This window comes from Varroa destructor, unplaced genomic scaffold (genome assembly GCF_002443255.2).
Source record: "Varroa destructor unplaced genomic scaffold, Vdes_3.0 BEIS01000002.1, whole genome shotgun sequence".
Taxonomy (NCBI): domain Eukaryota; kingdom Metazoa; phylum Arthropoda; class Arachnida; order Mesostigmata; family Varroidae; genus Varroa; species Varroa destructor.
In genome coordinates, this window is record NW_019211455.1 from 28,682,938 (window position 1) to 28,710,541 (window position 27,604).

The 27,604-nt window shown below is 41.7% G+C and overlaps 2 protein-coding genes, 1 long non-coding RNA gene and 2 other non-coding genes across 23 annotated transcripts in view; 2 read left to right on the forward strand and 3 right to left on the reverse strand.

The window, feature by feature from the left end:
- The window catches only part of LOC111245259 (phospholipid-transporting ATPase ABCA1-like), a 70,281-nt gene that overhangs the window by 36,141 nt on the left and 6,536 nt on the right, over window positions 1-27,604 (forward strand). For all 19 annotated transcript variants that reach the window (XM_086980961.1, XM_086980966.1, XM_086980962.1 and 16 more), the window contains 14 exons: window positions 163-311; window positions 1,040-1,182; window positions 3,505-3,837; window positions 4,149-4,374; window positions 7,250-7,512; window positions 8,449-8,655; window positions 13,193-13,413; window positions 21,880-22,056; window positions 22,820-23,042; window positions 23,811-24,063; window positions 24,467-24,640; window positions 24,918-25,212; window positions 25,499-25,630; window positions 27,302-27,579. In XM_086980961.1, coding sequence (XP_086837087.1) covers window positions 163-311; window positions 1,040-1,182; window positions 3,505-3,837; window positions 4,149-4,374; window positions 7,250-7,512; window positions 8,449-8,655; window positions 13,193-13,413; window positions 21,880-22,056; window positions 22,820-23,042; window positions 23,811-24,063; window positions 24,467-24,640; window positions 24,918-25,212; window positions 25,499-25,630; window positions 27,302-27,579 — 3,074 coding nt within the window. The remainder of the gene's footprint in view (window positions 1-162; window positions 312-1,039; window positions 1,183-3,504; window positions 3,838-4,148; window positions 4,375-7,249; window positions 7,513-8,448; window positions 8,656-13,192; window positions 13,414-21,879; window positions 22,057-22,819; window positions 23,043-23,810; window positions 24,064-24,466; window positions 24,641-24,917; window positions 25,213-25,498; window positions 25,631-27,301; window positions 27,580-27,604) is intronic.
- LOC111245263 (cytochrome P450 3A19-like) lies at window positions 8,964-9,854 on the reverse strand. The gene is given in 1 exon segment (XM_022793396.2): window positions 8,964-9,854. A coding segment is annotated over 1 exon segment (579 nt). The 5' UTR covers window positions 9,721-9,854; the 3' UTR covers window positions 8,964-9,141.
- Window positions 16,068-19,411, reverse strand: LOC147757633 (uncharacterized). The gene is made up of 3 exons (XR_015321852.1): window positions 19,043-19,411; window positions 18,637-18,899; window positions 16,068-16,817 (listed from the first exon to the last, which is right to left on the reverse strand). It is a non-coding gene; the product is annotated as an uncharacterized LOC147757633 (long non-coding RNA).
- Window positions 20,664-20,736, forward strand: TRNAF-GAA (transfer RNA phenylalanine (anticodon GAA)). Its single transcript has one exon. It is a non-coding gene; the product is annotated as a tRNA-Phe (tRNA).
- On the reverse strand, window positions 21,002-21,073 carry TRNAE-UUC (transfer RNA glutamic acid (anticodon UUC)). The gene has a single exon. It is a non-coding gene; the product is annotated as a tRNA-Glu (tRNA).

Genomic DNA, 27,604 nt, shown 5'->3' on the forward strand with positions numbered 1-27,604 from the left:
ATGAGATTGCGTCTTTGTAGATACCGCTTAGAACTCAATGAGGTTTGTTTTAAAGAACACTTACGCAAATCATTTTCTCAAGGCTCTATGTAATTATGATAAGGGTTGCCGGTAATTGACTGTTTTTTTTTAACTCGTGCATTCCCTTTGCTCAAATTTCAGATTAGTGCAGCTGGTGGGCGACGTAGATATCATCGTTAAGAAGAAATTACATGGAGACACCCTCATGTCTATACGGAAACTCTCTTCCGACCTTAAAGAGCTCTCCGCGTTCGTGAAGAAGGTCACCAATCCCGAAGCGCCTCTTAAAGGTGAGGCATGATGCGTTTGCTCCATGATAAACCTAACTAACTTAGACAATAGGCTTAAATATTTGAAAAAAATGATAACGTCTATGCGACTTTTGCATACCCTAAACTGCCATTGTACTTTTTATAATCATAGATTTGATGTTCGTCCCATCGAGCTATTTTAAAAATTCACCAGCTGAACATACCTTACAGGCTTGCGCTATATTTTTTGGTGATGTAATCAACGAAAACATATGGCAGAAATTATTTGCTTTTATCATTCAGCTCTTCATTTCCCTATCTTCTATACGATATTAGTTTTTTAATTGTAAAACTAAGCTACCGCCTCATTTCTTCGTTATCGTGCTAAAACATAGTTCTGTGTTCTACGAAGATATCAAATAACGAGTAGATAAAATTAAACCTATCACACGGAAGTATATTTATCATCGTTTGAACTTCAAAGGAGCCAAGGTCTCCTCCATTCCCAAAAGTCCTTTCGTTACACAAGCTTGATGGATGATGGATGCGCTTGTAGCGGGGAACTTGAAAGGCCTATTTTTCGTATTTCCTAACTGTAAGCAAACCTTGACTAAGTTGTGTCCCGGGAAATAACAGGATGAATACATCTGGTGATGTCATATTTAAGACCTTGGACTGCTGTTCAGTCAAACTAATAAATAGGTGATAACCTTTATTAGGTGCACAAGTTACGCTTATGACGATTTTGTGAACGACTCTATTTTCAGGAAAAATATGGGTTAAGAATATCGTGCGTGCCAAGTCATCAGGAGAGTTCGTTGACAGCTTCAAGGAGGTTAACCTAACTATCCCTGATGAAGTAGTCGACAAGTTTTATCACTCGTCGCTTAGCGTCAGTGGCCTACAACAGGTAATCCCCGTAGGATAATGTATATATATAACCTGAAATCATTCATACAGACAGCTCGATATACTGTTTGTTTTTCTTTTTCTTCTTCAATCATGCATACAGCTTCTACGTACTACACAGAGAGTGTGTAAAAGCTAGACAAGACTTAGAGAATAGCGATAATAAAAAAAAATCGTACTCTAAAATGGTCCTAAAATCATTAAAAATGACCGACCTACCTACCTGAAGAAAAACCTAAAATAAAAATGTGAGAGCTAAAAAAAATAATGAAAGGGGGAGCAGCTGAGCCATTCAATGCACAATTAGAGGTATCGATTAGTGAAAGTGATCCCTTACCTAGTCAAATTAGAAGAGCGTGGAATCCAACAACTTTTTATAATAACGGGCAGGTTATGAAAGGGTCTGTTCTCACGCAAATTGGTAAGAGTCGTACCCTAGTTAGTTAGCTAAATCAATTTTGGAAAGGAATCATAATCTAAGTTATCATGACTTTATTAGCAACTACAAAAACTTCGTCGTCTCAAAATTTCGCGCCAAATAGTCTTTCGAAGTCTTGGAAAGGGACGGAGATGGTATTTTCTTCTAAAGAAATGATGTACTTAATTGCGTAGCCAAAACATTGGAGTTGAAGCAAGAAGTATTCAAGGTTAGTCGTATGGGGAGAGCAAACGGGCTTTAATTCAAATGACAGCTAAATTTGAAGGGTCTACGTATAAGTCTGCAAATGTTGTTTTGCCCAGGTAGCTAGTTAATCGCGGTTCCTGTTACTGATTGTAGGTTCAAGTATATGGTTTTTATTATTAGTGAAACCAGTTCTAACTAGCCTCAAAGGCTTTCGCCACCCTGGGCATATTTAGGAAACATGTAAAACGGCTCGTCTGAATTAACTAGATATGGGCACTTTTTGCATTAATCTAATCCTTCTATCGATCAACATGTCGTAACTATTCAAGGGTTCAACTCGAAGATTCGATCGCTCCTGATTATGAACCAAATGAACTTTTTATATTTTATTTAACTTTATTTTATCGCAAATCCAAACCTCTGTTCAGGGTACCTAAACGTGAGCCTTTATAGACTCCATCTTCAGTGCTGGTCATACATTACGCCGTACATTGTCAGAGATAGGCTTAATAACAAAGGAATACAAATATAACACGTAATTAACATTTGTCAAATGCCTCAAGCTTAACTCTGATGCTGGAAAAGTACGCTCGGACAGTACTAACATTATCTAAAAATGCTCAGAAAGCAACAACGGAAAGAAGACTTTCTATGCATTCTAGAATTATCTTCTGAATCTGCGGGTCTGACATTGTATCCGTCATGGCTGATAGATAATTTTTATGGGAATTCATCAGTTAGCCATGATTGTGTGGCCTTTGGATGACGTCAAACGTCTAAGTTTTATTTGCTACGTCTCAATATGTAATAACGAACGACTTATTCTAAATCTTCTTCGTACGCTGAAGAAAGCTGACCTTAGCAGATGTTTAGCTGTCATCAAGCACCTAACTAACAAGTTAGTGAGCTGAACGTTGCCTCGTAAGTTATCCAGTTCCCATAAGGATTGATCATAGCTGATCTCATAATAATTTTTGTCCAGCCTCTATGTTTTTGGTAACAGTCGGTGAGACTCACGTGATATAAAATTCTCGGCCAATCGGTCGTATTCTATTTCTTGGACGTAGTTGCAATAACATCTACTGGAATCGTCACATATATCTTTAAAAATAGCAATAGGCATTTTTAAACTTCAGAGAAAATTACGTTTTTTTTGTCAGAGATACATTAAAACCTTTTGTTTGTCTTGCTGACGTCGATAAAACAATTTAGCGTTCCATTTTATATATTCATCGATTATAATGAGCATAATAGTAAATTACACTTACTCAAACTGTAAAAATTTCTGTGTTTAGTTCTACGAAAGGTGATCAAGTGAACCTACAGTTACCGTAGCCGGGTTCGATTCCCGGCCGCCGCATTATTTTTTACGACCAAGAACGATATACACACATATGGATACACGCAGAACGCCATATTTTCTCACCTTAGAGCGAGTAGTTTCTGAGATTTAGAATATCGGCCAGTGAATATTAACAGCTATATACAGAGATATGTGCATAATGGTCGTAGCAGACCACTAAAAAGATAAACTCCAACCTGACCGTAGCCCAGCTCCGAAAGAGCTCATTGAGCAACTAAGGATGAAATCGGTTCACATTTACAAGACGCTTAGTTGTTCCTGCAAAATAGACTAGCTGCAAAATAATGATCAGTTATGAATTAAGATGGCCATTTGGATTTTTGTTATCGCCTCAGATATTTGATCGGGGTAGGAGTGACGTATACTCGCATCTATGCCGGTCAGATGCTTTGCATAAACTACTCAACATTAGCAACAAGGGCACAACTTCACTACCTGTTCAGCTGTGCAATTTGGCTGAACCAGAAGCATTTCTATTCACGTCGAACGTCGTTCGCAACCTAAACTGGACGGCACTGCTCACCGAAATGGCCGGCATCACAAAGCAAAGCGGCTACGATATCGGTCTCGAAGACTGGCGGAAAGCGTTGGTGATCGCGCAGCAAGTTCGAAAAGAAGTTGGCGAGTTAAGCAGCCTGCGCGAAATGCTCGACAGCCTTTTTAAGAAGGTCCGTCCATATCGAAACAAACAATCATCTATAGAATATGGTGTTTGAGTTTTTTAATGTTTGTGCTTAGGGTGCTTCCGCTTAGGGAAGCCACGCGACCTGTATTTCTCCTTAGTTTTTCCCCTGCAGGATAACCGTCACAATCAATAAATGATGTTTATAAGTGCAAGATCCATAGTATTCCGGCCTAAACTGAATAATTTTCTGCTGGTTCACTTACACAAGCCCAATAATCTTAGACAGATAGATAATGTTTTTCTTCCTCGTTTTACTTGTTCTTGTCGTTTTCTCCTCTGTCCTGCGACCTGCAGGTATCGGAAATGAATCGTCTCATGGACCTAAGCGATACGAATTCGACGATACGCTTCGTTCAGGCTGTCGTGTGTGGACGAAACTCGACGACGTTGCTTGACACGGAGCACGGTCCAGCGCAGCGGATAGAAGAGTTCCGCGAGCAGATCAACCAGAATCTCCAACAGAATTCGCAGAGTTCGGATAAGAACAAAGATGACAAATACCTCTACGATAATAGCACTTGTGAGTGAAAGATGACGTGCAACAGTTCTCTATGATCCGTAAAGGATGAATAGATTGACTGTCTTATTGGCTAGTTCCTGGCTTCTTATTGGCTAGGGATTGATCATGTAAGTCACGCAGGTAGATGACGTGGACGTTCATTTATAGGTGGACGTCAGTTTCCTGGACGACTCTAGTAAAAGGAACCGGTGTTGTTCAGTGTTCTAGAAAAGAACGAATTGGGTTAAATGCGCAAATCGCACTTTGGCACGCGGTAGCTTTCAGAATCGATTTTTAATACGCACAATTGTTACTTAATAAATTCAGATGGGCTGGTGTGTAAACACAGGTGCACGCGAAAGGACTGTGGAAGAAAAGCTAGGCGTACTCCCTTGAATTGGGCTACTTTTAAGTACGTTTGCGTATTGTGTTGTTCTTTTTGGATCTTTGCTTTTCTTTTTCATTTCCCCTCTGAGTTTCCTTACATTACTCTTGAATAAGACTTGTACTATACGCGTATTAGCAGTCCGGAAGCAAGAGCAAATAACGAAGTAGTGATTTCTGTATAAAGGGTCCTCAAAAATATAACTAGAGCACTGTCATTGTGGCACTGGTTCGCCAGTCCACTGTATGTAGAACTCTTCGTTAGTAACTGTTCGTTTAAGGCCTTCTGCATTAGGAGACATCAGTCCGATACACCATCAGTGTGCACATTTTGTAAACATTAGCTTACACGTACAAGCATCCCTTTGTTCTTAATTTCTCAGTAACTATTGGCAGCGTCCGCACCTCCTACCCGCTGCAATTATCGACTACAACCGCTAACGCTAGGCGGATCAACAGGCACAGTAAGCCGAGTCGTCGGCTTCAGTTCCTTCCCCTACTTTGGGTATGACGAAAGGATATGCTTTGATAACAACGAATAGCTGCCAGTAGCAGGTCGACTGTCGTAGAACAGGGAAAGAAGAGAAGGAAGGTGGAACTTAATAAAAATAACGCTATTCATTTCCATGACCAAGCGGATTGCAATTACCATTGACGCTTCTGCCTTGCGGACGCTTTCTCCAACCGCCGATCGTATATATTATACATAATGCTGAAAACAACGAGAGGGTAAGGGGAGCTACCCAATCTCTTACGATCCACACATTTCTGTAGGGAGAGAAAGACCACCAACAATCAAAACCACTTTCAAGCATCCTAGTAAGCAAGTAGGACAACTCGGTAGATGGCAAACCCGGTTAGGTTTGCTTATTTTCTTCCTTAGCTCAAGGAAAGGCCCGCGCTTAGCTTTGGGTTAGATGAAAACGACCCTTCGGGTGTTTGGCTGGCTGGCTGGCTGGCTGGCTGGCTGGCCGACTAACGTCGAGGGTGAAAAACCGACCGTAATGGTTTTCCTACTTTTCCCATTTCCATGACGACGACCGTTGTTGCCACTGTTACTTTTACTACCGAAACCTGTCTCTACTTGCGCGTGTGCGCATGCTCTGTGTGCTTTTTTAGTATTTACCTAAACCGTCGATGGCAATACGCTGATGGCGATATATAGGTCACACGATAGGAAGAACAGTTGAGGGACTATGCTGAGAGCTCGGCCATCAGTCAGTGGCGTTTGTATGTTGTCCTGCTGAAAATGAACGCCACGTCCTGAGTAGTATTAGTGGTGGACAGGAATTAGGAAGCCAGCCAGGGAAAGGAGGACAGAGAGGTCAAAGGATGGTGCAATTTTCGGTAGGTACGTCTAGCATTCGTTAGTTAGGAAACGGTAGGTAACCAACAGAACTCTGGCCAATTTTAACTTATCATTGAAGGCCTAGATGGTACAAATAATACCTACGCGTGCACATTGTCTCCACGGCCTATTGGCCACGTAGAATCAATAAAATGACACTTTTGTTTCCGCTTTCTCTGTATGCTAAGCATATGCCCAGAGGCTATAGATCGTGAAAAATGGCTGCGTCATAGAATGCATACGCTTCAGCTTGTGGTCTTTATACATTCGGTGAAGGTAAATATGGCTACGTATTTATCACTGGCATTAAAGGGTTTTATGAGTAGAAAATCTAACTTGATAACGAGTGAACTTCAAAGATGTCTATGCAATTCTCGTGCACGAAGCTATAGACTGAACAGTCTACTAAACAATGTCGACGATTCGTTGCTTTTCGTGGAATACTATTAAGCGTTATTTCGTTCTTGCTCTATTTCTTACGAACCTAAAATCTGTAGGACTGTGTTGCGCAATGGCATATTGATTACCGACAAACACGAAATGTATGGACTTGTACAAGATCATCGACATCTGAATGATGCTCTAGACGCACACCGGTTCTCGTAGACGCAACATTTACATGATCAATTTGAGTCAAGTCGGGTGTGTGTTACACAAAGATGTAATGTTATAATGACACTGAAGTTAACAATTTTCTATAGTTGCCTACCGCTTTAAGCCAACCTTACAGCTCTGGTTACCTTACAGCCCGGTATAAAAACAATGTATAAATGTAATGGAATGTATAAAAACAATCCATCTCGAATAGTTTCTTTATGTAGATGAATAAGAACGCATTGCTAACACCGAATCGCCCATCTGGCCTTAATTACGGATTAGGTCCTTCATCAAAAGGAAATCTTCAAATGAGAATTCATATCTAGGAATGAAGATGCTGCTTCGTTGTTCGTGTAGTTTTTTTATCTGAGAACGTGTATCTTAGATAACGCAGAATTCTCCTAAATAATAAAAGAGATTGGTTAAATAGTCAATAGGTTTTTAAAGCTAATTATAGATAGTCGGGCTTTGCGATGTTGTTATAATATGACCTATAACGTAATTCCTGTTCCATTTTTCTCGACTGTTTTCTGTTCCGTCTGCTGTATTGTATTATACATTTAACAGCACAAAGGTGTAATGCTATCTTCAAGACGCTCGAAGAAAACCAGATTACGTTATTTCTATGGAAGCAACTGAAGCCATATGTTCGGGGCAAGATTTTGTACTCGCCACGCACAGCCGCTACGTTCAAGGTCATTGAACGTGTAAACAAAACGTTCGAGCCGCTTCTCGTCGTACGAAATACGGCACATCATTGGACGGCCAGTGTTGCCCCCAAGATTCTGAGCTGGATGCAAAAGCACTCAGATACGGTTGAACAAATTAAAGTACGTACAATTCATCCTGTGCGTCCATGGTAGGAAGGAGATAGGCGGAAAAAATTGTAGTCCTGTTATAGGAGTCCTAGTACAGCCCGTTAGCTGTTTGGTAGCTAGGCTTAGTGCATAAGTGGTTTTTTTAAACCATGTTATCCGTTCGAAACTTACTGGCGTTCTGTGAGATTCGTCAATTTCAGAGGCACGTACTGAATATTGTAGCCTTATTAAGGTTCAATATCTGTATCTATGATTCTGTGTTTAATTAAGCTAATAGTTAACGACATATTCAAATACAAATCGCTTAGTACCTCTTCTAATTTCTACGATTGGAAGAGCGGGCGCCGTGTGAAGTAGAGAAGAAGATCCCAAATGATGAATTAAGGCTGAGTAAAGGAAAGAAAAACAACGAAAACGGACAGCTGCTGCCGCGGCCTAAGCGACGATGTCCCGCTGATGCTGTCGCTGTTGGTTCAGCTACAACTGCTTATCGACTAGAATAACTGCTGGCTTAATTAATCTAGTTCTCTTTTAGTGACGTCTCGGCCCTTCTGCTCTAGTTGTTACTGCTGCTGCTAGCGAGACGATCCCGTTTCCCTCCGCCAGTTATTTTGTCGTCTAACACTGTAATATGTTCTTGAGCGGAGTAACTTGCGAAATCGCTAACGGTTTAATCAGTCGATTATCCAAAATACTACTATATCATATAGGTTTATTCATCTAATTTGTACTTCGCTCGACCACAGTAGATTTTATAGTTTTGCCGTAACTTATCGTAATTGGTTACCGTTATAGAAGGGGAACAATCGACATTTTGAGATGATGGCCCCTTACACGTGCACCTTGAGTTTATTTATCGACGCTTGGGTAGCGGTAAGTTGCTTCCTACTTTATTTTTACTTAATATTGTTTATTTTCCGGAATTGTTTGTGGGCCATTGTTATGCAGAAGCTATCGTCGACGGGCAGTTTGCTATTTTTGATCATGATGGAGCAACACGTGAACAATGTAAGTACGATTGGAGTGACGGGTAACGAGGGAATTGGCGGTATGAACACTACCGGTGTTACAGATACGCTCGGTTGGCTTGCCGATGTCCCGCAATATGTACAAGGCGCCAATAGGATCGCTAAGGAAGTCGAAAATGCCCTCAATGTGAGTATTCCTGACCAGATAGCCTACGAACTGTCTCGTTCCTTTTAAAAACAAGACTTGAACAAGCCTGTTTGGCTTTTTATTACTGAGATAACTGTGTAAATCCTGCGTTACTGAAGCTTACTATAGATATGAGGCATCATCCGTCACTTCAACTACGCTCATTCTAGCTACTAAGTAGGGTAATGCCAAAATGAAACTAACACTTATTGCAAACATATTCTGGTACATTATATTATATCATTATGTACCTTTTAAACACTTTAACGTTCGACCAGAACAACTGATCAATCGTTAGCCTAAAGGTCCGCTAAGCGTTTTTCATCTAAACAGTAACAGGAACTATTGTCCTGCCGTCGCAATACGGTCTTGTAATGCCATTGGATATTATTACTGATTTTTCAGCCTTTTGACAATCAGCTCAATCGTTCGAGGCTTACTTAATACTGCTCTCGAAATTCGCTCGGCTGCTCCAGGTGATTAGATTTAAAACACTCTAATAGCTCGTATGAGAATTACCTTGACAGACATTAAGCCAAACCTCATACCGTTGCAGTTCCGAGGACCTTATCCGAAGGCTTGATATGCTAATTGGTGTGATCTCTCACTGCTGTCGGCATCGAGCCGTTCTGGTTTAAAAGCTAGCGGATCCGGCCAATTTCTAGGGTCCCCGTGGATGACTGTGACGGCAAAGAGTATATTCAGGCCGGCAGGAAAGGTCCTACAGCCGTACGTGAACTCTGAGTGCGCTTTTCTCGTTATAAATCCAGTAGCCGTTGGGTAAATGCGCAACGTTTCTTTGATCACGGCATCAAGATACTTCATTTGCATCATTTGATCATAAGCCACCCATTTCATTGAAATATTACTGGTGTCGTCTGAGGTGAAAGTACCTTGAATTTCTTGCTGTGGTTTCGCTTGAACGTCTGGATGCTGTCCAAGACAATAGAACAAATATCCTAGGGTGTAAGATATAGTTTCAAGACCAACTATGTACATAGCACACGCATTAGAAATTAGTTCATCGTTTGTCAGGTTTACCATCGAAAGCGTTGGCATCATCATTCGCGTCTATGAAGCGTTGTAAAAGATCATTTCTTCTTTTTCCCATACGTCTTGCATGAACTATGGCAACGACTTCCTTGGTAAGCCACTCTGAGTAGGCGTTGCTTGAAGAGAAATCGGAGCATACCACTCAGGATGACGCCTACGAAGTTAAAACGGTTCACCCGCAAGTCCAACAGTCCGCTCATCTGGCCTTCGGACGCCTCGTACAGTGACGAGATAACACCTAGCGATTCGCCACGTGTCTGAGCCTGCGGTTGATGTCCGAATATTGTTAAGGCAATGTTACTGATGGCTAAGTATTTAGCTATAGGTAGGGCATTAAATGTTTGGCCCTGTCGGGCGTCGAGCTCTTTCACGAAATAGTCAGCTCCAATACTGATAAGTGATAACAGCTCTTTTGAGTTCTTCGAAGGGAATGCAAGTGAGAAAAGCTTTCGCCGTTGTCGGCATGTTTGGTTTTGGGCAAACGGAATATCGGCTCTGATGTTTCGAGAACGAACAGCGGAGCGCGATTGACAAAATTTAAAAACGAAAAAATGATAAAACGTTCTGGGCAAAATCCGGATCTGTACTCACGAGAAGCGGCTTACTGCCTACGAATATACCGAACATATTGCTCCAGCTATTTGAAACGATCTGACTGATATTTATCGTAATGGCCCTCAGCAGATGTGTGGAGTTGGTTCAGGAGCATCGAACTTCACGAAATAGCGAAAATCATTGCTTCGATTTTGACACCGCACGAACAACACGACGGCCTCGAAGAGTTATCGTGGATGTAAAAAAGTGTTATTTAGGTCAGCGTTCGGAGTACTGGCGTCACTGTCCGCTTCGTAGCGTGCTATATATATGCTTAAAGGATAGACGTGACATTTCAGAAGACGTATTAGTCAATCCCTGCATCAGAGTGACGAGAAAAACACATACGGAAACGTACAGAAGAAACGTACGTAGGGCCTTAATGGATTCGATTGGGTTTAGATAGGGATAATAAATTGAACCGCTTAACTGATCTCGATCGTAACATAATCGCCCTCCACTTTCAATAACTTTTACAACTTTATCTGAACTTCGAATGGTTCGATAAGCTCACCTTCTATTCCATATAATAGAATGAAAAAAAGGTAGAGATATTTACAATGTATCTTATATCAAAACCCAGATTTATGAATGACGTCTAAGTTGCATGTTTACTTAACTTACTAAAACAAAAAACATTTCTGCTTAAAAAAAACTTACTAAGGAAAAGAAGCATTCTTGTTATCGTATCATATACAGTATAACGGAATCGTGCATCATACAATTATGCGCATGTACGTAATATCTCTTATTAAAGTTCACTTTAATGACAACAATAATAACATCTTCGTATCTAGAAGACATTGCTTCGCTGTCTCTGTGCGAGACCTTGCACTAATAATATAGTCCGTCGAGGTTTTTTTGCACAGATCTATATGTCTGCATCTACCAATAGAAGCTTACTTATATCTGCCGCTAGCAGAACGTTTCGACAACTACGACTCCTCGGATGCGCGATCTGATCGGCTCTGTCTCAGCCTGAAATTGGCTTATGCTGAACAGCTAACATATGTAATATTTGTTTTTTAGAGTGCTTCTTCACGACGTAGATTCAGTTCCAACGTCTGCCCGTCTTTACTGAGCGAACGTTTCTTTTCTATCTATTATTTCTAGTGTAGATGAACCAATTGGTTATCGGTGGTACTGGATAGAAACAGGAGGACGTTTTAAGGACAACTGCTCTAAAATGTTTCTCCTATTTGCCCTTTGAGACGAAACAGACCACCGAGCCGGGGCAAAAGCATGCTATACCATGGTGACTTTAATGCATCGACGATCCCAACTATCGACTCCTGTCGTCGTCTCTATCTGAACAGCCGACTAATAACAAAAGCACTTTGGTGGTAAAAAGCCGAAAATGCGCACACGGTAAACATAATTAACCTGGCAAGAGAACACTTTCAATAGTATTTATATAGATTCAAGTATAGTGATGGCCGTACGTGCAAGAAACTATCTAATGTGATTTAGTTTTCTAAATGCTCTCAGCTGTCTGGGAAATCGGTTTGCAGAATTCGTTGCGATTTAACCATATGCGTGCACAAACCAAACGTATTAATCCTGTCGTTTTTCTGTCCCGGAACCAGAATACTCGAGGGATAAGGGTACGTGGATGTTGACCTAATCCCACTGTAATCCTACCAACTGCGTCTCGAGCAACGAAAACGTTTGACTATAAAAATATGCCGCATCATTGGCAGCATTTACTCATATCTTGTGAAAGATGATTTAAGCCTTCAATAGGCCACTCTGAAACGTATCTATCATAATTGATAAGCATACCATTTACGCACCTGTAAATATACATACTGATAGATGAAGTTCTGATTTAGATTATTATACTACAAGTAAAACGAAGTGTTTTTCGGGGTCTACTCTGGGAATTCAGATATCAGGTTGCAATAGGCAAAACGGGTCTCCCGTGGGTCTTTTAAACGAACCCGTTCGAATCTACTCCATGAAGAGGTTGATTAAACAATATGAATTTGCTAGTCGTGCAAATGGCCAAATCAGAATTCATAGCCGGCTAGATTCCAAAACTTATAGATAAAAATTAGACGCTTGAGTACGTCCGTTTCGTTGCCTATATTGCATAACCTGTTTTGGCAATCAAACGATTAACCATTCGAAAAATATGAAACGCAAATGGGCCACACATTAGAGCAGATGGGCCTAGTAAAAGCCCATGTGATATCTAATGTTTTAAGCAATCAATAAACAATGACAGCTGGTTTATACTGGACATTTCTACCTTACTTAATTACAGTTATCGCGTCCCACTTACTAAAATTCTTAGATTTAGCAATTGAGTAATTTATGTGTCACCTAAATGGCCTTAACTTGTTGTTAAGAAGTAACTTGTTGAGAAGTACCTGTACACCTCAATGCAGTTTTTCCTGTTTTCGACTGGGTCAAGGCTGGGGACAGTTGTCGACTGGCAGCAAATGCTGCTGCCACCTGACTAAATCTTGCTTGTGTACAGCCGTCACCAGTTTCAGATCGTCAACGTCAACTTACGCCATTTGCTTTCCGCACAAGCATAACACGAATAAGTATCGAGGAGGAGCAGTACTTCAGTATAGAAATGTGCGGCTTATTAAATGATCAATGAAATTCCGGAAAAAAACCCTCTTATTTTAGCTTGTTACGGGAGCTACGCTAACATCGTTTGGTAGCTCAGGGCTGCCTGAGTCTCAATGAGCTAGCACATATGTACACCAATGAACACCTGTTTTGAGGCCTAGTTTCTACTGTGGTGACCCTTACCTAATCTCATGACCTGCGTCATGTTGTTGAACAACAATTACACAACAACAATAAACACCAGCTTTATAAGCAAGGTCTCATTAGTAAGCGGAAAAACCTTCTAAAATTGTGTTGATGATTTCAGTGCGTTGAAATGAACCGTTTTGAGGGCTACGACAGAGAAGAGGATCTTATGAAAAACGGGTTGAAGCTCATGGCCGAAAACAAACTCTGGGCCGCTTTGGTTTTCACTAACACGGCAGGAGGATCGTGGTCTGCCAACAACGGTGAAATTCCAAAATTTATTAGATATAAGATTCGGATGGATGCCCAAAAAGTCGACTCCACCAAACGCATTGAGGACAGGTAAGTGTTATTTGATCAAAGCTGAGCCCAGAAAGGTTGTCAACCTCTGCCGCAACCCTAAAAAATGACCGGAAATGATTCCACCAAGCTTACACTGGCGTGGACTGAGTAAAGGATTCGAGCCTTTTAATCGCATAAATACATGTATTGTTCAAAATATGTGCGTTATTACTCATAAACCACTTAAGTTAGTTAAAAGGAAGTGCGCCTAATTTTGCTATAATAATGTGTAATAATGTTGCTTATAACATTCCATCCTACGGCTGCTCGTCGTAACTCTTCTACGAATTGTGTGTATTATACCATATCTAAGGGCTGCCCAACCCATCAAGGATGTGGGTTCAACGGTTGTCGCCGTGGAAACAAACAGCTAACAAACTCTAGCAGATATAGATATATAAACAGCCATAGACTGTACTCTTCATTTTTCCTGCCTTGTATTTGTGTTCACGTATAGGTCGCCGTTCGTTGTCTTATCAGTTACATCCACTCGTACTACGTGGGTTTACCGTGCCCCGTGCGATTTCGCGGCGTATCTGAGCCAACCAATTATGTTCATACTGTCTTAACCTGGCCTCAGTTATAGCTTTTTGTGTATGAGCCTACTGCGCTCCCACAGGACCTTGCCGGCGTTAGCTGCAGCGCCTCGTTTCTCATGCAGTGCCAAAGTTAATGCAGAAGTGGGGCTAGAGAGAGCAGCAGCGTCAACAAAAAACTCCAAAATCCTACCCATAGCAGCCAGCACAAGCACAAGCACAGCAGGTTTTGTCTCTGGCTGTCGCCCGCCTGCTTGCAACAGGAACAGCAAGAGCTGCAATACTAACAACGACCGGGGTATAGAAGTTTATTTATCTGTTGCTGCAATAACTTTGTTGATCGCTTTGTGCTCTAGCTATCGTTGCTTGTTAGTGGGTGTCGGACGTTTCTCGTCGCTGTTCCCCGACTACGTGCTGTTCTCCTTCTCTGCCTCTCTTTCTGCCTTCAATTTGCTTATACGAATAGCAGCACTCGTTGCCACGGTCGTTCCAGCATTAGCGGTAATAACAGCAAAATCAGGATGATGATCATGCTTGAAATAACAACAAACAAGATAAACAATTATACGGCAGAACCATTTAAGTATCATGCTCGCCCTGATTATGAGCATCAGTTTCAAACATACATGTTTGTGTTCTTTCATGTGCTGACTGCTACGCGAATGCTAACGTAACCACGGAACAAACGGCAGCAGAGGCTCGACGCTTCTAGCATAAGCTTATGTTACTGGAGACATTTATCATGGTGGCGGGCAAACACACACAAAAAGACGCATTGAACAGAACTAACAGTTGCGGTAAACACATACAACATGTTGTCAGGCGCCAAGGTCGGAAATGGCGTTGGGAATAGAATCAACAAAGGCCAAACAATCTTTTTTAGCAACGGTAGCAGTAATTTTTCGCGCTGGTAGTGCCCATGGTTGCTGAGAGTAGGACCTTTTCGTCTGATTTAGTCAGTCGTTGCAGCAAGCACTTAGCCATGATACAAACGCTGGCCAGCGAACGCCGGCTGTGTATCCGTGCGTGGTAACGGCTTCTGGATGGAGGTTCGGGCAACTTCTACAAATAAAAAAGCGGAATACTGTTAACAAATAGAGAAACTGTGGGCCGACGCTTCGTCGCTGCTCCGCTGCATCGTCGCACTATCGGCTGTTCCATCATTCAATCGGAAAGAGCGAGACAAGCAAAAGATTTCAATAACAACGATTGCATACCACAATCCAGTGGCTACGATGAGGGCGGCATAGAATTGGCTTGAGACCGATGCTGAAGACTATTGTGTCACGGGTACTGTTAGGACCAGCGTTGAAGATGCACCCATTGAAGATAACGAATTATGCAGTTATTCGAATAAAATTGTGACCAAGGCTTATAACTATTATCATTTGCTGTCCGCAACAAACTCATTCATATATAGGATAATTATTATACATTTTCTATGCATTCTGTGTGTCGCCTTTGATATTTTATCGAGTTATACCAGATTTGAAATATAGTTCTTGGATTAAGAAACACTTCGCACTCACCCTGTAGACGTTGGCTTGGCTTGCATGTTTGTTTTTTTTATATACAATTGATGGCTCAAGAAATCTATAGTAAAGGCCCGTTGAGTAATGTCTTTTCAAGGATTGTCCATTCCTTTTTAGCGTCAAATTGGCGTCCTCGGTTAGCCACGGTCCATTGATTTTTCATATCGTTCTACGCTATGCGAACGATCAAAGCAAAAATTCTATTGATTTGCCTGTTTGGTCAATTACCATTAGCCCGATGGCGATAGACAGCACAGAAAAGGACGGCGCAAATCGTCGTTGATAGTCTTGTTGTTTTTCGATTGGTAGTCGTTTGTCCAGATCTTGTCGAATGTTGTCCTGTTTAGACAGTAAGATACAATAGGCGATTACCCTGTGTTTAATTTTAGCGAGATCTCGTGTCACATATAAAATAGAAGTTTACGGGTGGATGGGTAAGTAAAATGCCGTCCCTCATCTGATATAAAACCTTGTTAGAATTCCTTTTTTTTCGGTTAAAAATACACCTTCTGAGGAAAACCGTCTACACTGCGTATAAAAGAAATAATTCTTGTTGTCCAATGTAAATATCAAGTTTATTGCGCGTTGTTGTTTATTTCAGTGCACACATTTACCGATTTGGTACGTAATTTCATCAGTACCATCACAAACATATACCGCGCTAGGTCTTGCTGCAGGCTTATATTCGATTTTTATGCCAAAGAAAAACGATTTTTGAAAAAAAAAAACCCTCAACACGTCGACTCTAAAGCAGTGAGTATTTTATCCGCGATAGACCTGGTTCGATTGTTAGCTCTGCACTGATTATTATTTCAAAACTATTTGTACATGCCCCATCGATTGCCCCATTTTTACAACCTGTTAGTTCGAGGGGTATTTGGGAGGGCGTAATGAAGTTCGTTGTTTTGACAATCTTCTTCGGTGGCATTACTCATCGACGGAGTAGGCTAAATGTGGTTCGGTCCAGTCCTAATAAATGGTGGTCCTGCAGAAGCACCAACCATTAGAGATTACCGTACATAGAGCGGAGGTTAACTGATTCGATGAACAATGAACGCATTACGCTAATAGTTTCAGCTTGTTGCCTAATGGTCACTGCAATATCCTGTAGCAAATCTTCGACAAGGCTCGCGGTACGCACCCAAGCCCATGACCTAGTGGCCCCTGCCTGCTCTAAATACCCTCCGATAGCCACCTCCGCCCTCAGTCTGTTACATCAGAAATTATTGCGTATCCTCTTTCTTTTACGTTCTCATAATAAATTTGATCGTCATCGCAAAAATAAATGACCGTTGCCCTTTTCCTCAGTTGCTGGACCTTCTGGAAAGGCCATTGCCTAAAAAACAACCCAATAGTTTAGTTGATTAGATAATGATTGCCATAAACTTTACTATTCTGTAAGAGTACTGCTACATTATTATGCCATATTACGCCTCTTTCGCTACTGTCCCAAAAACAGCCGACCCTCTTCCAAAAATTAGAAAACATGACCCAGGCAGAGAACGAAAAAAACAAGAGAACATAAAAGCGAGGTAGACAAATTGGCTTTGGTAGGCTTCTATGAAAACGTTACGGTCTTCAAGCAGAATAGATTCGATACCAGCCGACTACTGCCTATAAATATGAATATTCTGGCCGGCATATTCTATAATAAACGGCAGTTCTGCGGTGTAAAGGAAATCACAACAGAAGGCCAAACGATAGCGTCAAGTAAGCTACGCATAGCTGCTGAAGTCACCAGAAGCTTTTGCAGGCTCTCTCCTGCCTGCCTGCCTCCCTCTTTCGCTTGCTTTTTCTCTCCCTGAAACGAACAACGAATAGGTAGGCTTGTTTATACAAATTGTTCGCTGCTGTTACTGCTGCCACCAGCAGCGACAGTCATTTTTCTCGTTGATTTTTGCAGCAAAACGATATTACAGAATAGACTCAATGAGGATCACCCTTCTTTTCTTCCAGCTCTCTTTGATGCAATGCAGCAGATCCTACTTTTAATAGGCAGACTTTCTGCTTGTCGCTAGGACACTTGACCATCGTTTGTCCCATTGCCATAACCCATCCAGCTTGCATTAGCACTACTATCGTTGTTAGTCAACTAGTTGCTTTGGGTCGCGCAGCCAGATCACACAAGCTACAGTTAACGGCAGTTATAGTAGAGTAGAGCATCTTAAGGCGGGCCGCATAGTTTTACTGTGGACTAACTGGCAATCGGTGGCTCTTATCCCGACAGCGAACGAATGGTGTCTAGCTTGGTATTATCTCTTTCTTGATATCTGCCATATATCCCAGCCCTCCCCGACCGCCCCTTGAGCCCCCATAACACTTTTTGCTGGGCCTTCTTGCCGCTCTCATCTTCCTAGTCTTCCTCTCTCCTTTTTATCATTCTCTCTTTCTTTAAAGGAGAGTGAGACCCATGTCTGCACGCCACGTCCTGCTCAAGCCGTAGGTCCAAGGCTCGCCTATTTCACAATGGCGTGCCGGTAAATGCATCCAAGGATAGCTGGATCGTCATGGCCTCAAGTTGTAACTCCTGCTATTGCTATTGCTACTGCTGCATCTATCTGCAGGCCATTGCAGAGGTCCAAACAGGCCAGTCCGCTTGTGAGCCCAACGCAGAAGGGACAAAAGGGTTCTGACAGAGCCCGCTGGTTTCGTCAAGTGTGGCCTATTTTTAGCCGTTTGACGTTGAGCCGTTATCGCTCTCCCTGCTGGTCAGCAGGTACTCACAGTGACTTAGCTAGTGTTCCGGGCACCCCGATAGAAGCCTACGGACAACAGCGCTCCTAGCTCTGACTCCCTCGAATTGTTTTTGTTATCGTATCTGCAGTTCTTAATAATATCTAAATTAGAAAAACTAGTTTGTACCAAAGCCAGCAATCTCTAGTCACCTGTAAAGGAATAGGTATCATACATTACATATACATATACTGAATATGAACTTGGCTAATCTACAAAACACATTTGGTTCTAGCTGTACCACCACTAGTTATCATGACAACACGTCGGCCATCTGCGGGTACGGGGTAGAAGAGAAAAATCAAAAGGAGTACACAAAAGGCACAGTCGGAAGGCGTTCCTTGAAATGCAGGTTTTTGAAAAAGAAGGAATCTTCATTTGATCAGAGGAAATGGGCCTAAGCCCTAAATTCCAATGGTTACCTATTTTGGATATAGTCAACTCCTTCCTGTACGTAGTGGTCGTCAGCGGCGACTTGTTCAAATGTCTCCCACCTCCACCGCCCTACGGCCATGGTCCCCCACCAGCTTTTCGCCTACCTTCCTCTTCAGTTCAAAGGCCTTTAGTCGACGACTAATCTTTCGATTGAGAGGCCGCGTTTGGCCTCCAAGGCTTATCGCGGAAGACTCATCCCCTTTGCGGGTAGTACCGTGCCGCTGCTAGGGGATCCCCGTGTTTCTTTTTCCTTCAACAATCGCAACAAGATATGGTTCGAGTAGCTTTTGAGGCACTTGTCGCGTTTCCTTGATATGCCCAATGTCTGCTAAAAATAATAAGACTTTTTAATAAACACTAGACACAAGATGCGCGGCTCGTTCCACTACTCACCTTAACTAAATTACAAACCAAAAGGATAACGGTGAATCCAGAACGATTGAAGGGCAAAATGTAGGGCTACAGTAGGACTACAGAGTCCCATTTAGCTTGCATGAACAACCGAAGAGAGCTTTCGATAACAAAAGCAACACATATTCATGGCTTTTCACTATACTGTACGACTGCTGCTAGCAGACGTGCTGCTGATGACACGTCATTTTAGAGTGACGGATAGACAAGATCCGCTTCGGGGCAACCATCAACTACGTCACTAGAACTCGCTATCGGCTGCTCTATTTTCCTAAACTAATACATGTTTTAACGCGAAAAGCCCGTCCTATAAGGCAAGCCAAACATTAGAAGAATCGTATTTAAGATGATCCATTTTCCTGAAATGCACGTGAGCGTCTTTCTATGCATATGCACCTACTCTTGCTTGTTTTAATTACTTAGTAGACTTATTGGATGCAAAAGTGAAAAGTACGATCCGGAGGGAACCCAAAAGCTTAACATAGAAATCATAAACCTATCTTTCGTTCGCTGGAGCGTTCTCTCTTGTGCTCGCATGTTTTTTTTTTCTTTTTTTCCATCAATTAGAGAGAACCAAGTCAAGACCAGTTGGGTTCACTAGGCTGCGTTGCTATGATGCTTTGATCGAACTGACTTGTTACTGACCAGCCGTGATTGCCTACCTTCCTTGATCTCTGATATCCTGATCAGGTGTTCACACGCCACATAGTGTACGATGTTGTATAATTATACACGACATATACGTATTATGGATTAATATTTATGTATACACAATATGCCTACTGATACATATATTTGATCTGGACAAGCGTGCACCACTAGAGGTTATAATATCATTTTGTGTTCGGCCACCAGGGTGATACGACGTATAGACGATTTCTGATATTCGTTTCCTTTGTCTCGCCCCGTCTGTTCTTTCGATGGCTTCGATGGATAGGATTTAAATCTAGGACCGTTGCCCAAAGTGCCAGCGTCGCTATCGCCTGCCTAGTCGCGGCACTTTAGCGGGACAGCAGTACGCTCCACGGACGTTGCGAACGACGAACAGAGGAAGCCAACGGAGCAAAAGCCTTGAGGGTAAAATATTGGGGGTAAACGCGAAAACGGCACAATGTCTGGCCTCCGGAGCTGAACTTTTATGGAATACACAATATTGTTCCACGATAGTATAGAATGCTGCTCATTCCGTGAGTCGTCTAAGTGAGTGCCCGCCAGCACTCCCCAGCGTTGACGAAGAGAAGAAATATGGAAATCGTGTTTGCGTCTGCCAGTTTATAACTGAATCTATGCAACCGACGAGACATAACGAGGACGCAATTATGCAACCTGTTCGTTATTTCAAACGTTGTTCGCGCTGCCCACTGGCTAAAGCTGCAGGTCTTTGGTATTCATTTGACTTTGTACAGAGGTTGCTCTATTTGGTAATGGCCGCAACCTAGCCGTCAAGATTCATACGAAAAACAGTCGGCTAGAGACCCATTGCTGCTCGCAAATCTCATCGAGGTGCCTATAGCGGCAGCAGCTATAAAATATTCCATCTGGTTAGTATCTAAAATTAGAAATAAAAGACCCAAAAAGCAAGCAAAAGCTACTAATTACTGTAGCCGAAATAGCTCAGTTGGGAGAGCGTTAGACTGAAGATCTAAAAGTCCCTGGTTCGATCCCGGGTTTCGGCATATGGTAACAAATGTATTTAACAATTAATTTTGTTCGGTTGACGGAGTTTACGGATATGCGTATCGATTTTAAAATATCTAATGAGAGTTTGAGAACTAACGACCGTTCACTTTTTCTGGAACGTGTGCTGACAACTGTGGTCATTGATCAATACTGTTAGAATCACAATAAACTTTTGAACAAACCAATATTCAATCATTTCTTAAAAAAACTGTGGAGCGAATGAATATTGAATAAAAATGAGGTATTCTGGTTTTAAAAATGCTCCGATGCCGGGAATTGAACCCGGGCCGCCTGGGTGAAAACCAGGAATCCTAGCCACTAGACCACATCGGACGTTGTGTATGTTTGTATGTACGTGTAACACACAACGTTGAATATGGAGCTCACGGATATAAAACATTGACCGAGACTTGTGCATCACCTGTTTAGAACCACTGTGATGCCTTAAGTTGAGCTACATACAATCGTTATGGTCGTCAATATAATTCAGCATACTGTCTTTCGAGCCCAGTGTAAAAACGTCGATTGTTGGCACGCACACAAATATTGAGCGAACACTTCCCACACGCACTTCACTGCCAAATTAGCAACTAGAGTTCTTCTTACTATATTAACTTAATATAGTATATTATATTAATAACTGTTACGCAATAATAAAAAAACATAACGATTAAGCGCCGGCAAAATCGATGGTCGCTGACTGTACAAAATTGATCGACTGTCGATTCTGACCAAAGCTTGATGGAGATTATATTCATGCTAAAATTATCAAGTTCTATACGATTCTAATGAAACCATTGTTCTATTGGGTTCTTTAGTGTGTATGTGTCTGTAAACCTACGAGGAGGGGACACAGACAACTTGTTCGATGATGCAAATCTATTAGCGACAGACTGATACGTCAGTTGAATTTTTTAATTTAATGAAGTGGCTTTTTTGCTCCTGCTAGGGATGTTGTTAAAAGCGATATTCATATACACGTCAACAATAGTGAGTCTATTTTAACTGTTAATATTATAGACAACAATTAATATTTATAAGTAACGACAACTGCATTGCCAGACTCACCATTAGTATTTTAATGCTTGGCTTTATCGCTTTGATACGGTTGTTTCTTCATGCGTTGCCCGTATTTTCAGAGTATATCATCCAGGGCCTCGAAGGCGGCCTGCCATCGACCTGAAGTACATTACATTTGGATTCGCCTACCTACAAGACTTGGTTGAGCAGGCAATCATTTCGTTGCATACAGGATGGGTAAACAATACGGGTGTCTATCTACAGCAGTTTCCCTATCCCTGTTATATTTTCGATCAGTAAGTCTACAATCTGTTAAAGCTACAGCCAAAAATAAGTACTGTATTAGCTCTATGCAGATATCTATTTTTAATTTATTATAAGGATAACGTTCCTCTAGCATCAGTTTCTCAACTCACGATATCTACTTACATAAAACCCACCCGGCCACCTCGGGCCATATACGAACGTCGCTCTGTCGATGGAATTTGATGGGGATACAGGTCACGGAAAGTCTCATAAAATAAGGCAGTAATATTCCCATATGAAGGCTTTTATTTCGGTTAGTTCCAACTACACCGAATGTCTCTTTTGCTGCCACGTTCTTTCGTTACCTTATAGCTTACCTCTGTAAACATTAGGTGTTGTCATCTTATAGGGTACGGCTGGCCAATCAGCTTCAGAGAGTTCCTGATTTGATTTAGTCTAGGGCCAATTCGAGTCTCATAGACTGAACAGTTCACAACGATACCAGGCATACGAGAAGCCATATGGTTGGTTACCTTTTTAATAAGGATTTTCGTCAACGGCGTTTTGATATGGGGTTTGATCTTATGAGTTGCAAGATCCCGATCCATTTATTCTTTTTACTCTGAATGACTTTTATCGAAGGTCGAAGTTATGCTCGATGTTTTTTCTGCTCGCTTCTTGAGCTACATTCAGAGACATAGTGACGTGGTCGCAAAGATAACATTTGAGAAAATTCTCACATACGCAAACCTATAATGCATACATACGCATACGCAAATAACAAAAATTAACTTGCGATACATATATTTACAGATTCATTGTTACAATAGCGGAGTCTTTTCCTATGTTCATGGTCCTATCGTGGGTGTATTCCTTTTCAATGATCATCAAAAGCATCGTTCGTGAGAAGGAGCTACGCCTTAAGGAGGCGATGAAGGTGATGGGTCTCAGCAATTCCGTTCTATGGACTGCGTGGTTCATCAACTCATTTCTGTTTATGTTTGTCTCCAGTTTACTTTTGACCCTTATATTAAAGGTAAATAACACTTAATGCCAAGTATGAACTGGTCGTCGGTATGTATCATATTGATGATCGAATTGTGTAGATATAAAATAGCCATATTTTAGGGATATTCAAACATTTTACAATTATACATTTTCGGCAGATAACGACTTTCGGATGGCGGACTTTTTTCATGTAAAGAAAAGGGCAAGAACAGTGCGTACATTCGGTACATATGTAACTGGTCAGAATGTACCCAGAATGCGTTTCGGTGTCTGCATAACCGGGAACTTAGCGGCAGATAGGGAAATACGGTGGCCCCCCAAAGCATTCTTTTACAGTTTTCCCTCTCCGTAAGCATTTGAAACCAGTTGAGCGGCTTGGGTTTGCCGAAAAGCGAAACGTTGGTCTTGATGGGATATTGCCCATTTAAGCGATAGCAATCGTCGCAACCTCCGAGACTCGCTGCCCATAATATAATAATATCTGTCCGCCATGCATTTACGCGCACACTATTATTATGTCACTACAGAGATAAAAATAAACGTTTAAATTGAAATTCTATAGCAAATACATAATGATAATATTAAGGAAAATATATAATTTAATAATAATTCTTATGATAATGACAATCATCATCATCTGTCACTATTAGACATGCATGTACACAACGCAATGGGTTTAAAACTAAGTTAGGAATCACGGCCATCCTTTTATATGCGTCAAACCAATTATTAACGAAACGTTACTATTATCGTCTTATTTTACGCTTGTGTTCTTATTGTATTCTCTCTTCGGCAGTTCGGCAAGATATTGGAACACTCGAATCCGGTAATCATCCTACTATTCCTTATGTGCTTCGCTTGTGCTACCATCTCAAAGGCGTTCATGGTAACGACATGGTTCTCGCGAGCCAACATTGCCGCCTGCGCTGGGGGTATCGTGTTCTTCACACTTTACCTACCTTATCCGTTTGTTAAACTGTGGACGCACCGATTTAACATTCATGCGAAGGGTGTAGTGTCGCTCATCTCCAATGTTGCTTTCGGTCTCGGTGCGTTTCATGTCGTGGCGCTAATCTATGGAAAGCCAAAACACTTAACTGATCACTTTTATATCAATATAGGGTCTCTCTTCACCGACTTCATGTATGATGCGTGTTTCAATTCTAAACAGGGAACAAACGTATCTGATCGAAAGAATTACGTATGGCATATATACCGTTCACATATTTGGATAAGCCGCTCAGAGTTGCGACTGCACGGGTATACAGACGATAGTTTATTTATTGTTGTTATACGAATAAGTATAATTTGTAAGAGCATGATAGAGAAATTGAAGTAATAGTCACTTAACTTAGATTTGCTCATGGTATAATCACCATAGTTTACGCGCTCACATACTAACTGCAACGTCGCACTACCTTATCTAATTCTTATACTAGTAATTTTTTACAGGCTGTTCATATCTTGCACATTTCGAAGAAGAGGGTACTGGAGTACAGTGGTCCAACTTCGCCCAAAGCACAATGCCCCCCGACAAGTTTAGCATTGCCCATGTCATGGGCATGCTGCTGCTCGATTCAATTCTCTATTTTGTTTTCGCCTGGTATATCGAGGCGGTTTTTCCAGGTAATAACTGCACTTTTCCGGGTTGTACGATGTAGACTACATGATATAGAATATGATTATATTAACATGTAGAACATTCATTTTAATAATAACACAATGGTCTAATAGTGGTTCACTAGTTACTAGAGAGCTTTACCAGAAAAAGCTAGCTGTCCGCTAAGTAGTCACAAAACCCTTAAAACCAAATCGAGCATCAATACTGTGCCAAACCTTACTTTTATTTAATTTCAAAAACGTAAACGCTTGTACGATCGTAATAGTGTTTTCTCATGATCAGGTCAATATGGAGTGCCAAAACCTTGGTATTTCTTCTTGACTAAAAGCTATTGGACGGGAAAGCCTAATATATCTAAAGAAAGCCTCGAAGACTCACTTTCGTCTAATGGCACTCAAGCGGGTCCAGATTTTGAGGACGAGCCGAATGATCTAACGCTCGGCGTATCAATACGCCACCTCTCGAAAACCTATAGCGGCTGTACAAAGGCCGCCGTAAATAATCTCAGCCTGAACTTCTACGAAAATCAGATCACATCATTTTTAGGACATAACGGAGCGGGAAAGACTACCACTATGTGAGTAAGATACAATCTAAACTGTCCTGCACTAACTTTAAATAACAAGCAATCCTATAAGAGAAGGTTATTACCTAACAACGGGCCTGTGAGTTCGCTAAAAGTTAACCGCATTTTCCATATCGTTCATGTTGGTCATTTGGATTCGCCTATTACCTGGCGCTAGTTTGAACCAAGTAGAAATTTTTATTCTATTAATAATCTCATAAAGAACCCGATTTATAAGCGCGCAGCCTCCTTGTGATAATGACGTGTGATCAAGTTAGTCTCTATCGTCTGCTTCCAGTTCGATTCTGACTGGGTTATACCCGCCCACATCGGGTACAGCTAAAATCTATGCCCAGGACATCCGGGAAGACATGGATACTATTCGTCGTTCCCTCGGCGTTTGCCCACAACACAATGTACTTTTCGACGAGTAAGTTATAACAATGAATAATAAACAAACAGGCAGTTAACGTCGAGAAATTTCCTAACTTATCATATTTATATTATTATGCGAATTACAGAATTTGATTATCCACTTTTTTCGCTTTGCCAAACTTTTCGCCCGTTTGCTACGTCGCCGGCACAGATCTAAACATCGCATTACACTGGGTAATAACAATGAAACTATCAAGCTTATGTTACGACATTACCTAGTGTTTAACTCTTAATTATTTATGCACGGTCTGATACCGGAGACCAGACATAGCAGCCTTTCTTTAGAAAATCATCATTTCTCTTCCCTCTCTAAAGACGCTTACCTTTTGAACTGTCAGTTCTCTATGTTCCTCAGTCTAATAGAACGCAAGGTCATGCGCGATACAACGGTTGTCGCAATACAATATTAATATTCCCGCTGCCGAAGATTGAAGCTATAAGATCTTTTGAACTGATAGGTCAAGGCGGATATGTGGGTATTGCGTTAAGTAATTACACTGAGAGCGGCGTTTTTATATTTTTCTTCTTTCTACCTTTACTGCAAAATACGTCCTTTTGCGCCCTTGGCGCGACGACGCTGCTGTTACGTGCGTGTCCCAAACCCTTTCGGACACATTTCTTACTGCTTACGGTGAGACTGGTTGAAAGTACCCGCCTTCCTGAGCGCCGTCAGATAAAAAAGGGGAAAAGACAGGAGGGAGTAAAGATCACCGTCCCTGAAGAGGTGTGAGCATCTCTGCTACTCGCTGGAGACCGTCTTCTCACTGCTGGCGCATAAATACCCAGACGCCTCTGGACCCTACTATAGCTGGGCCTTACTGGTCACTTTATTGACTGGTCTCGGCCCATACACTAATGGGTTACATCGACAGAAGCAGACATACCAAAAGCGTACACAATCTCTCGCGCTCCGGCCTGCGCATATTCCCTTCCCTTTCTGGCGGGAAACGACCGACGCTATCCAACGGGCTGCAAAGGAAGGGGGGCAATGTCCGACGCTGCGGAATCAGAAGGGGTTGACGCTTCTGCCCAATTTTAGCTCTGCTTTATGCATCCCCTACTTTTTCTAAATATACACTTCACTATCGCCACAAATTCATGCTGATAAAGACAACCCATGAGGCTACGATAGGCTACTGCTCTAGCAAGATCATACGTCAGAGATTGTCGCGTTAGGGGACTGATAGCCACTTAGCGGCGATACCAGATGTAAAACTTGAAACATAGACGGGACTGACGGCTGGAGTCGGCTAGACAAACAAATCTAATCGTTTAAGACGACAACAACGTCTTCACATTGCTTTTGCTCTAAACCTTCTCGCGATGCATTTCGAAGCAAATAAACAAAAAGTCAATATGTGAATAGATCAAAACCTATAACTTTCAATCTTCCATAAACTTCAAAAAAAGAAGATTTGCTTTCAATTTCATTGCAGAAATTTCCAGATCTTCATGAATAAAAATGACAATCGTTTATTGACAGGACACCTGTGAAACATTTTAGATAGTTTTACATCGTTTGAAGCAGAACAGAGCTTGGTCAAGTAATTGCTCAACTACTAAACAGGTAAAAAAAAAAAGAGAGATCTGATCATTTATGATCGATCCTGTTATTATGTACTCGCTCGTATACCGGACGATTTTTATGTTGTTACTGTTGATTTAGGTTGACTGTGTTTGAACACTTATACTTCTACGCGAAACTGAAGGGCCGCTCGGCCCGAGAAGCAGAAAGGGAGGCGAAGGAGTTTCTGAAAGATCTCAATCTGACAAACAAGCGAAACGCCTACTCAGGAAAACTATCTGGGGGCATGCAACGCAGGCTATCAATTGCCATCGCATTTGTCGGTGGCTCGAGGACCGTTATCCTCGATGAGCCGACCGCCGGCGTCGATCCCTACGCGAGGAGAGGCATTTGGGAGCTCGTACTTAAGTACAAAGCTGGTTGGTGTTTCAGTGATATTATATG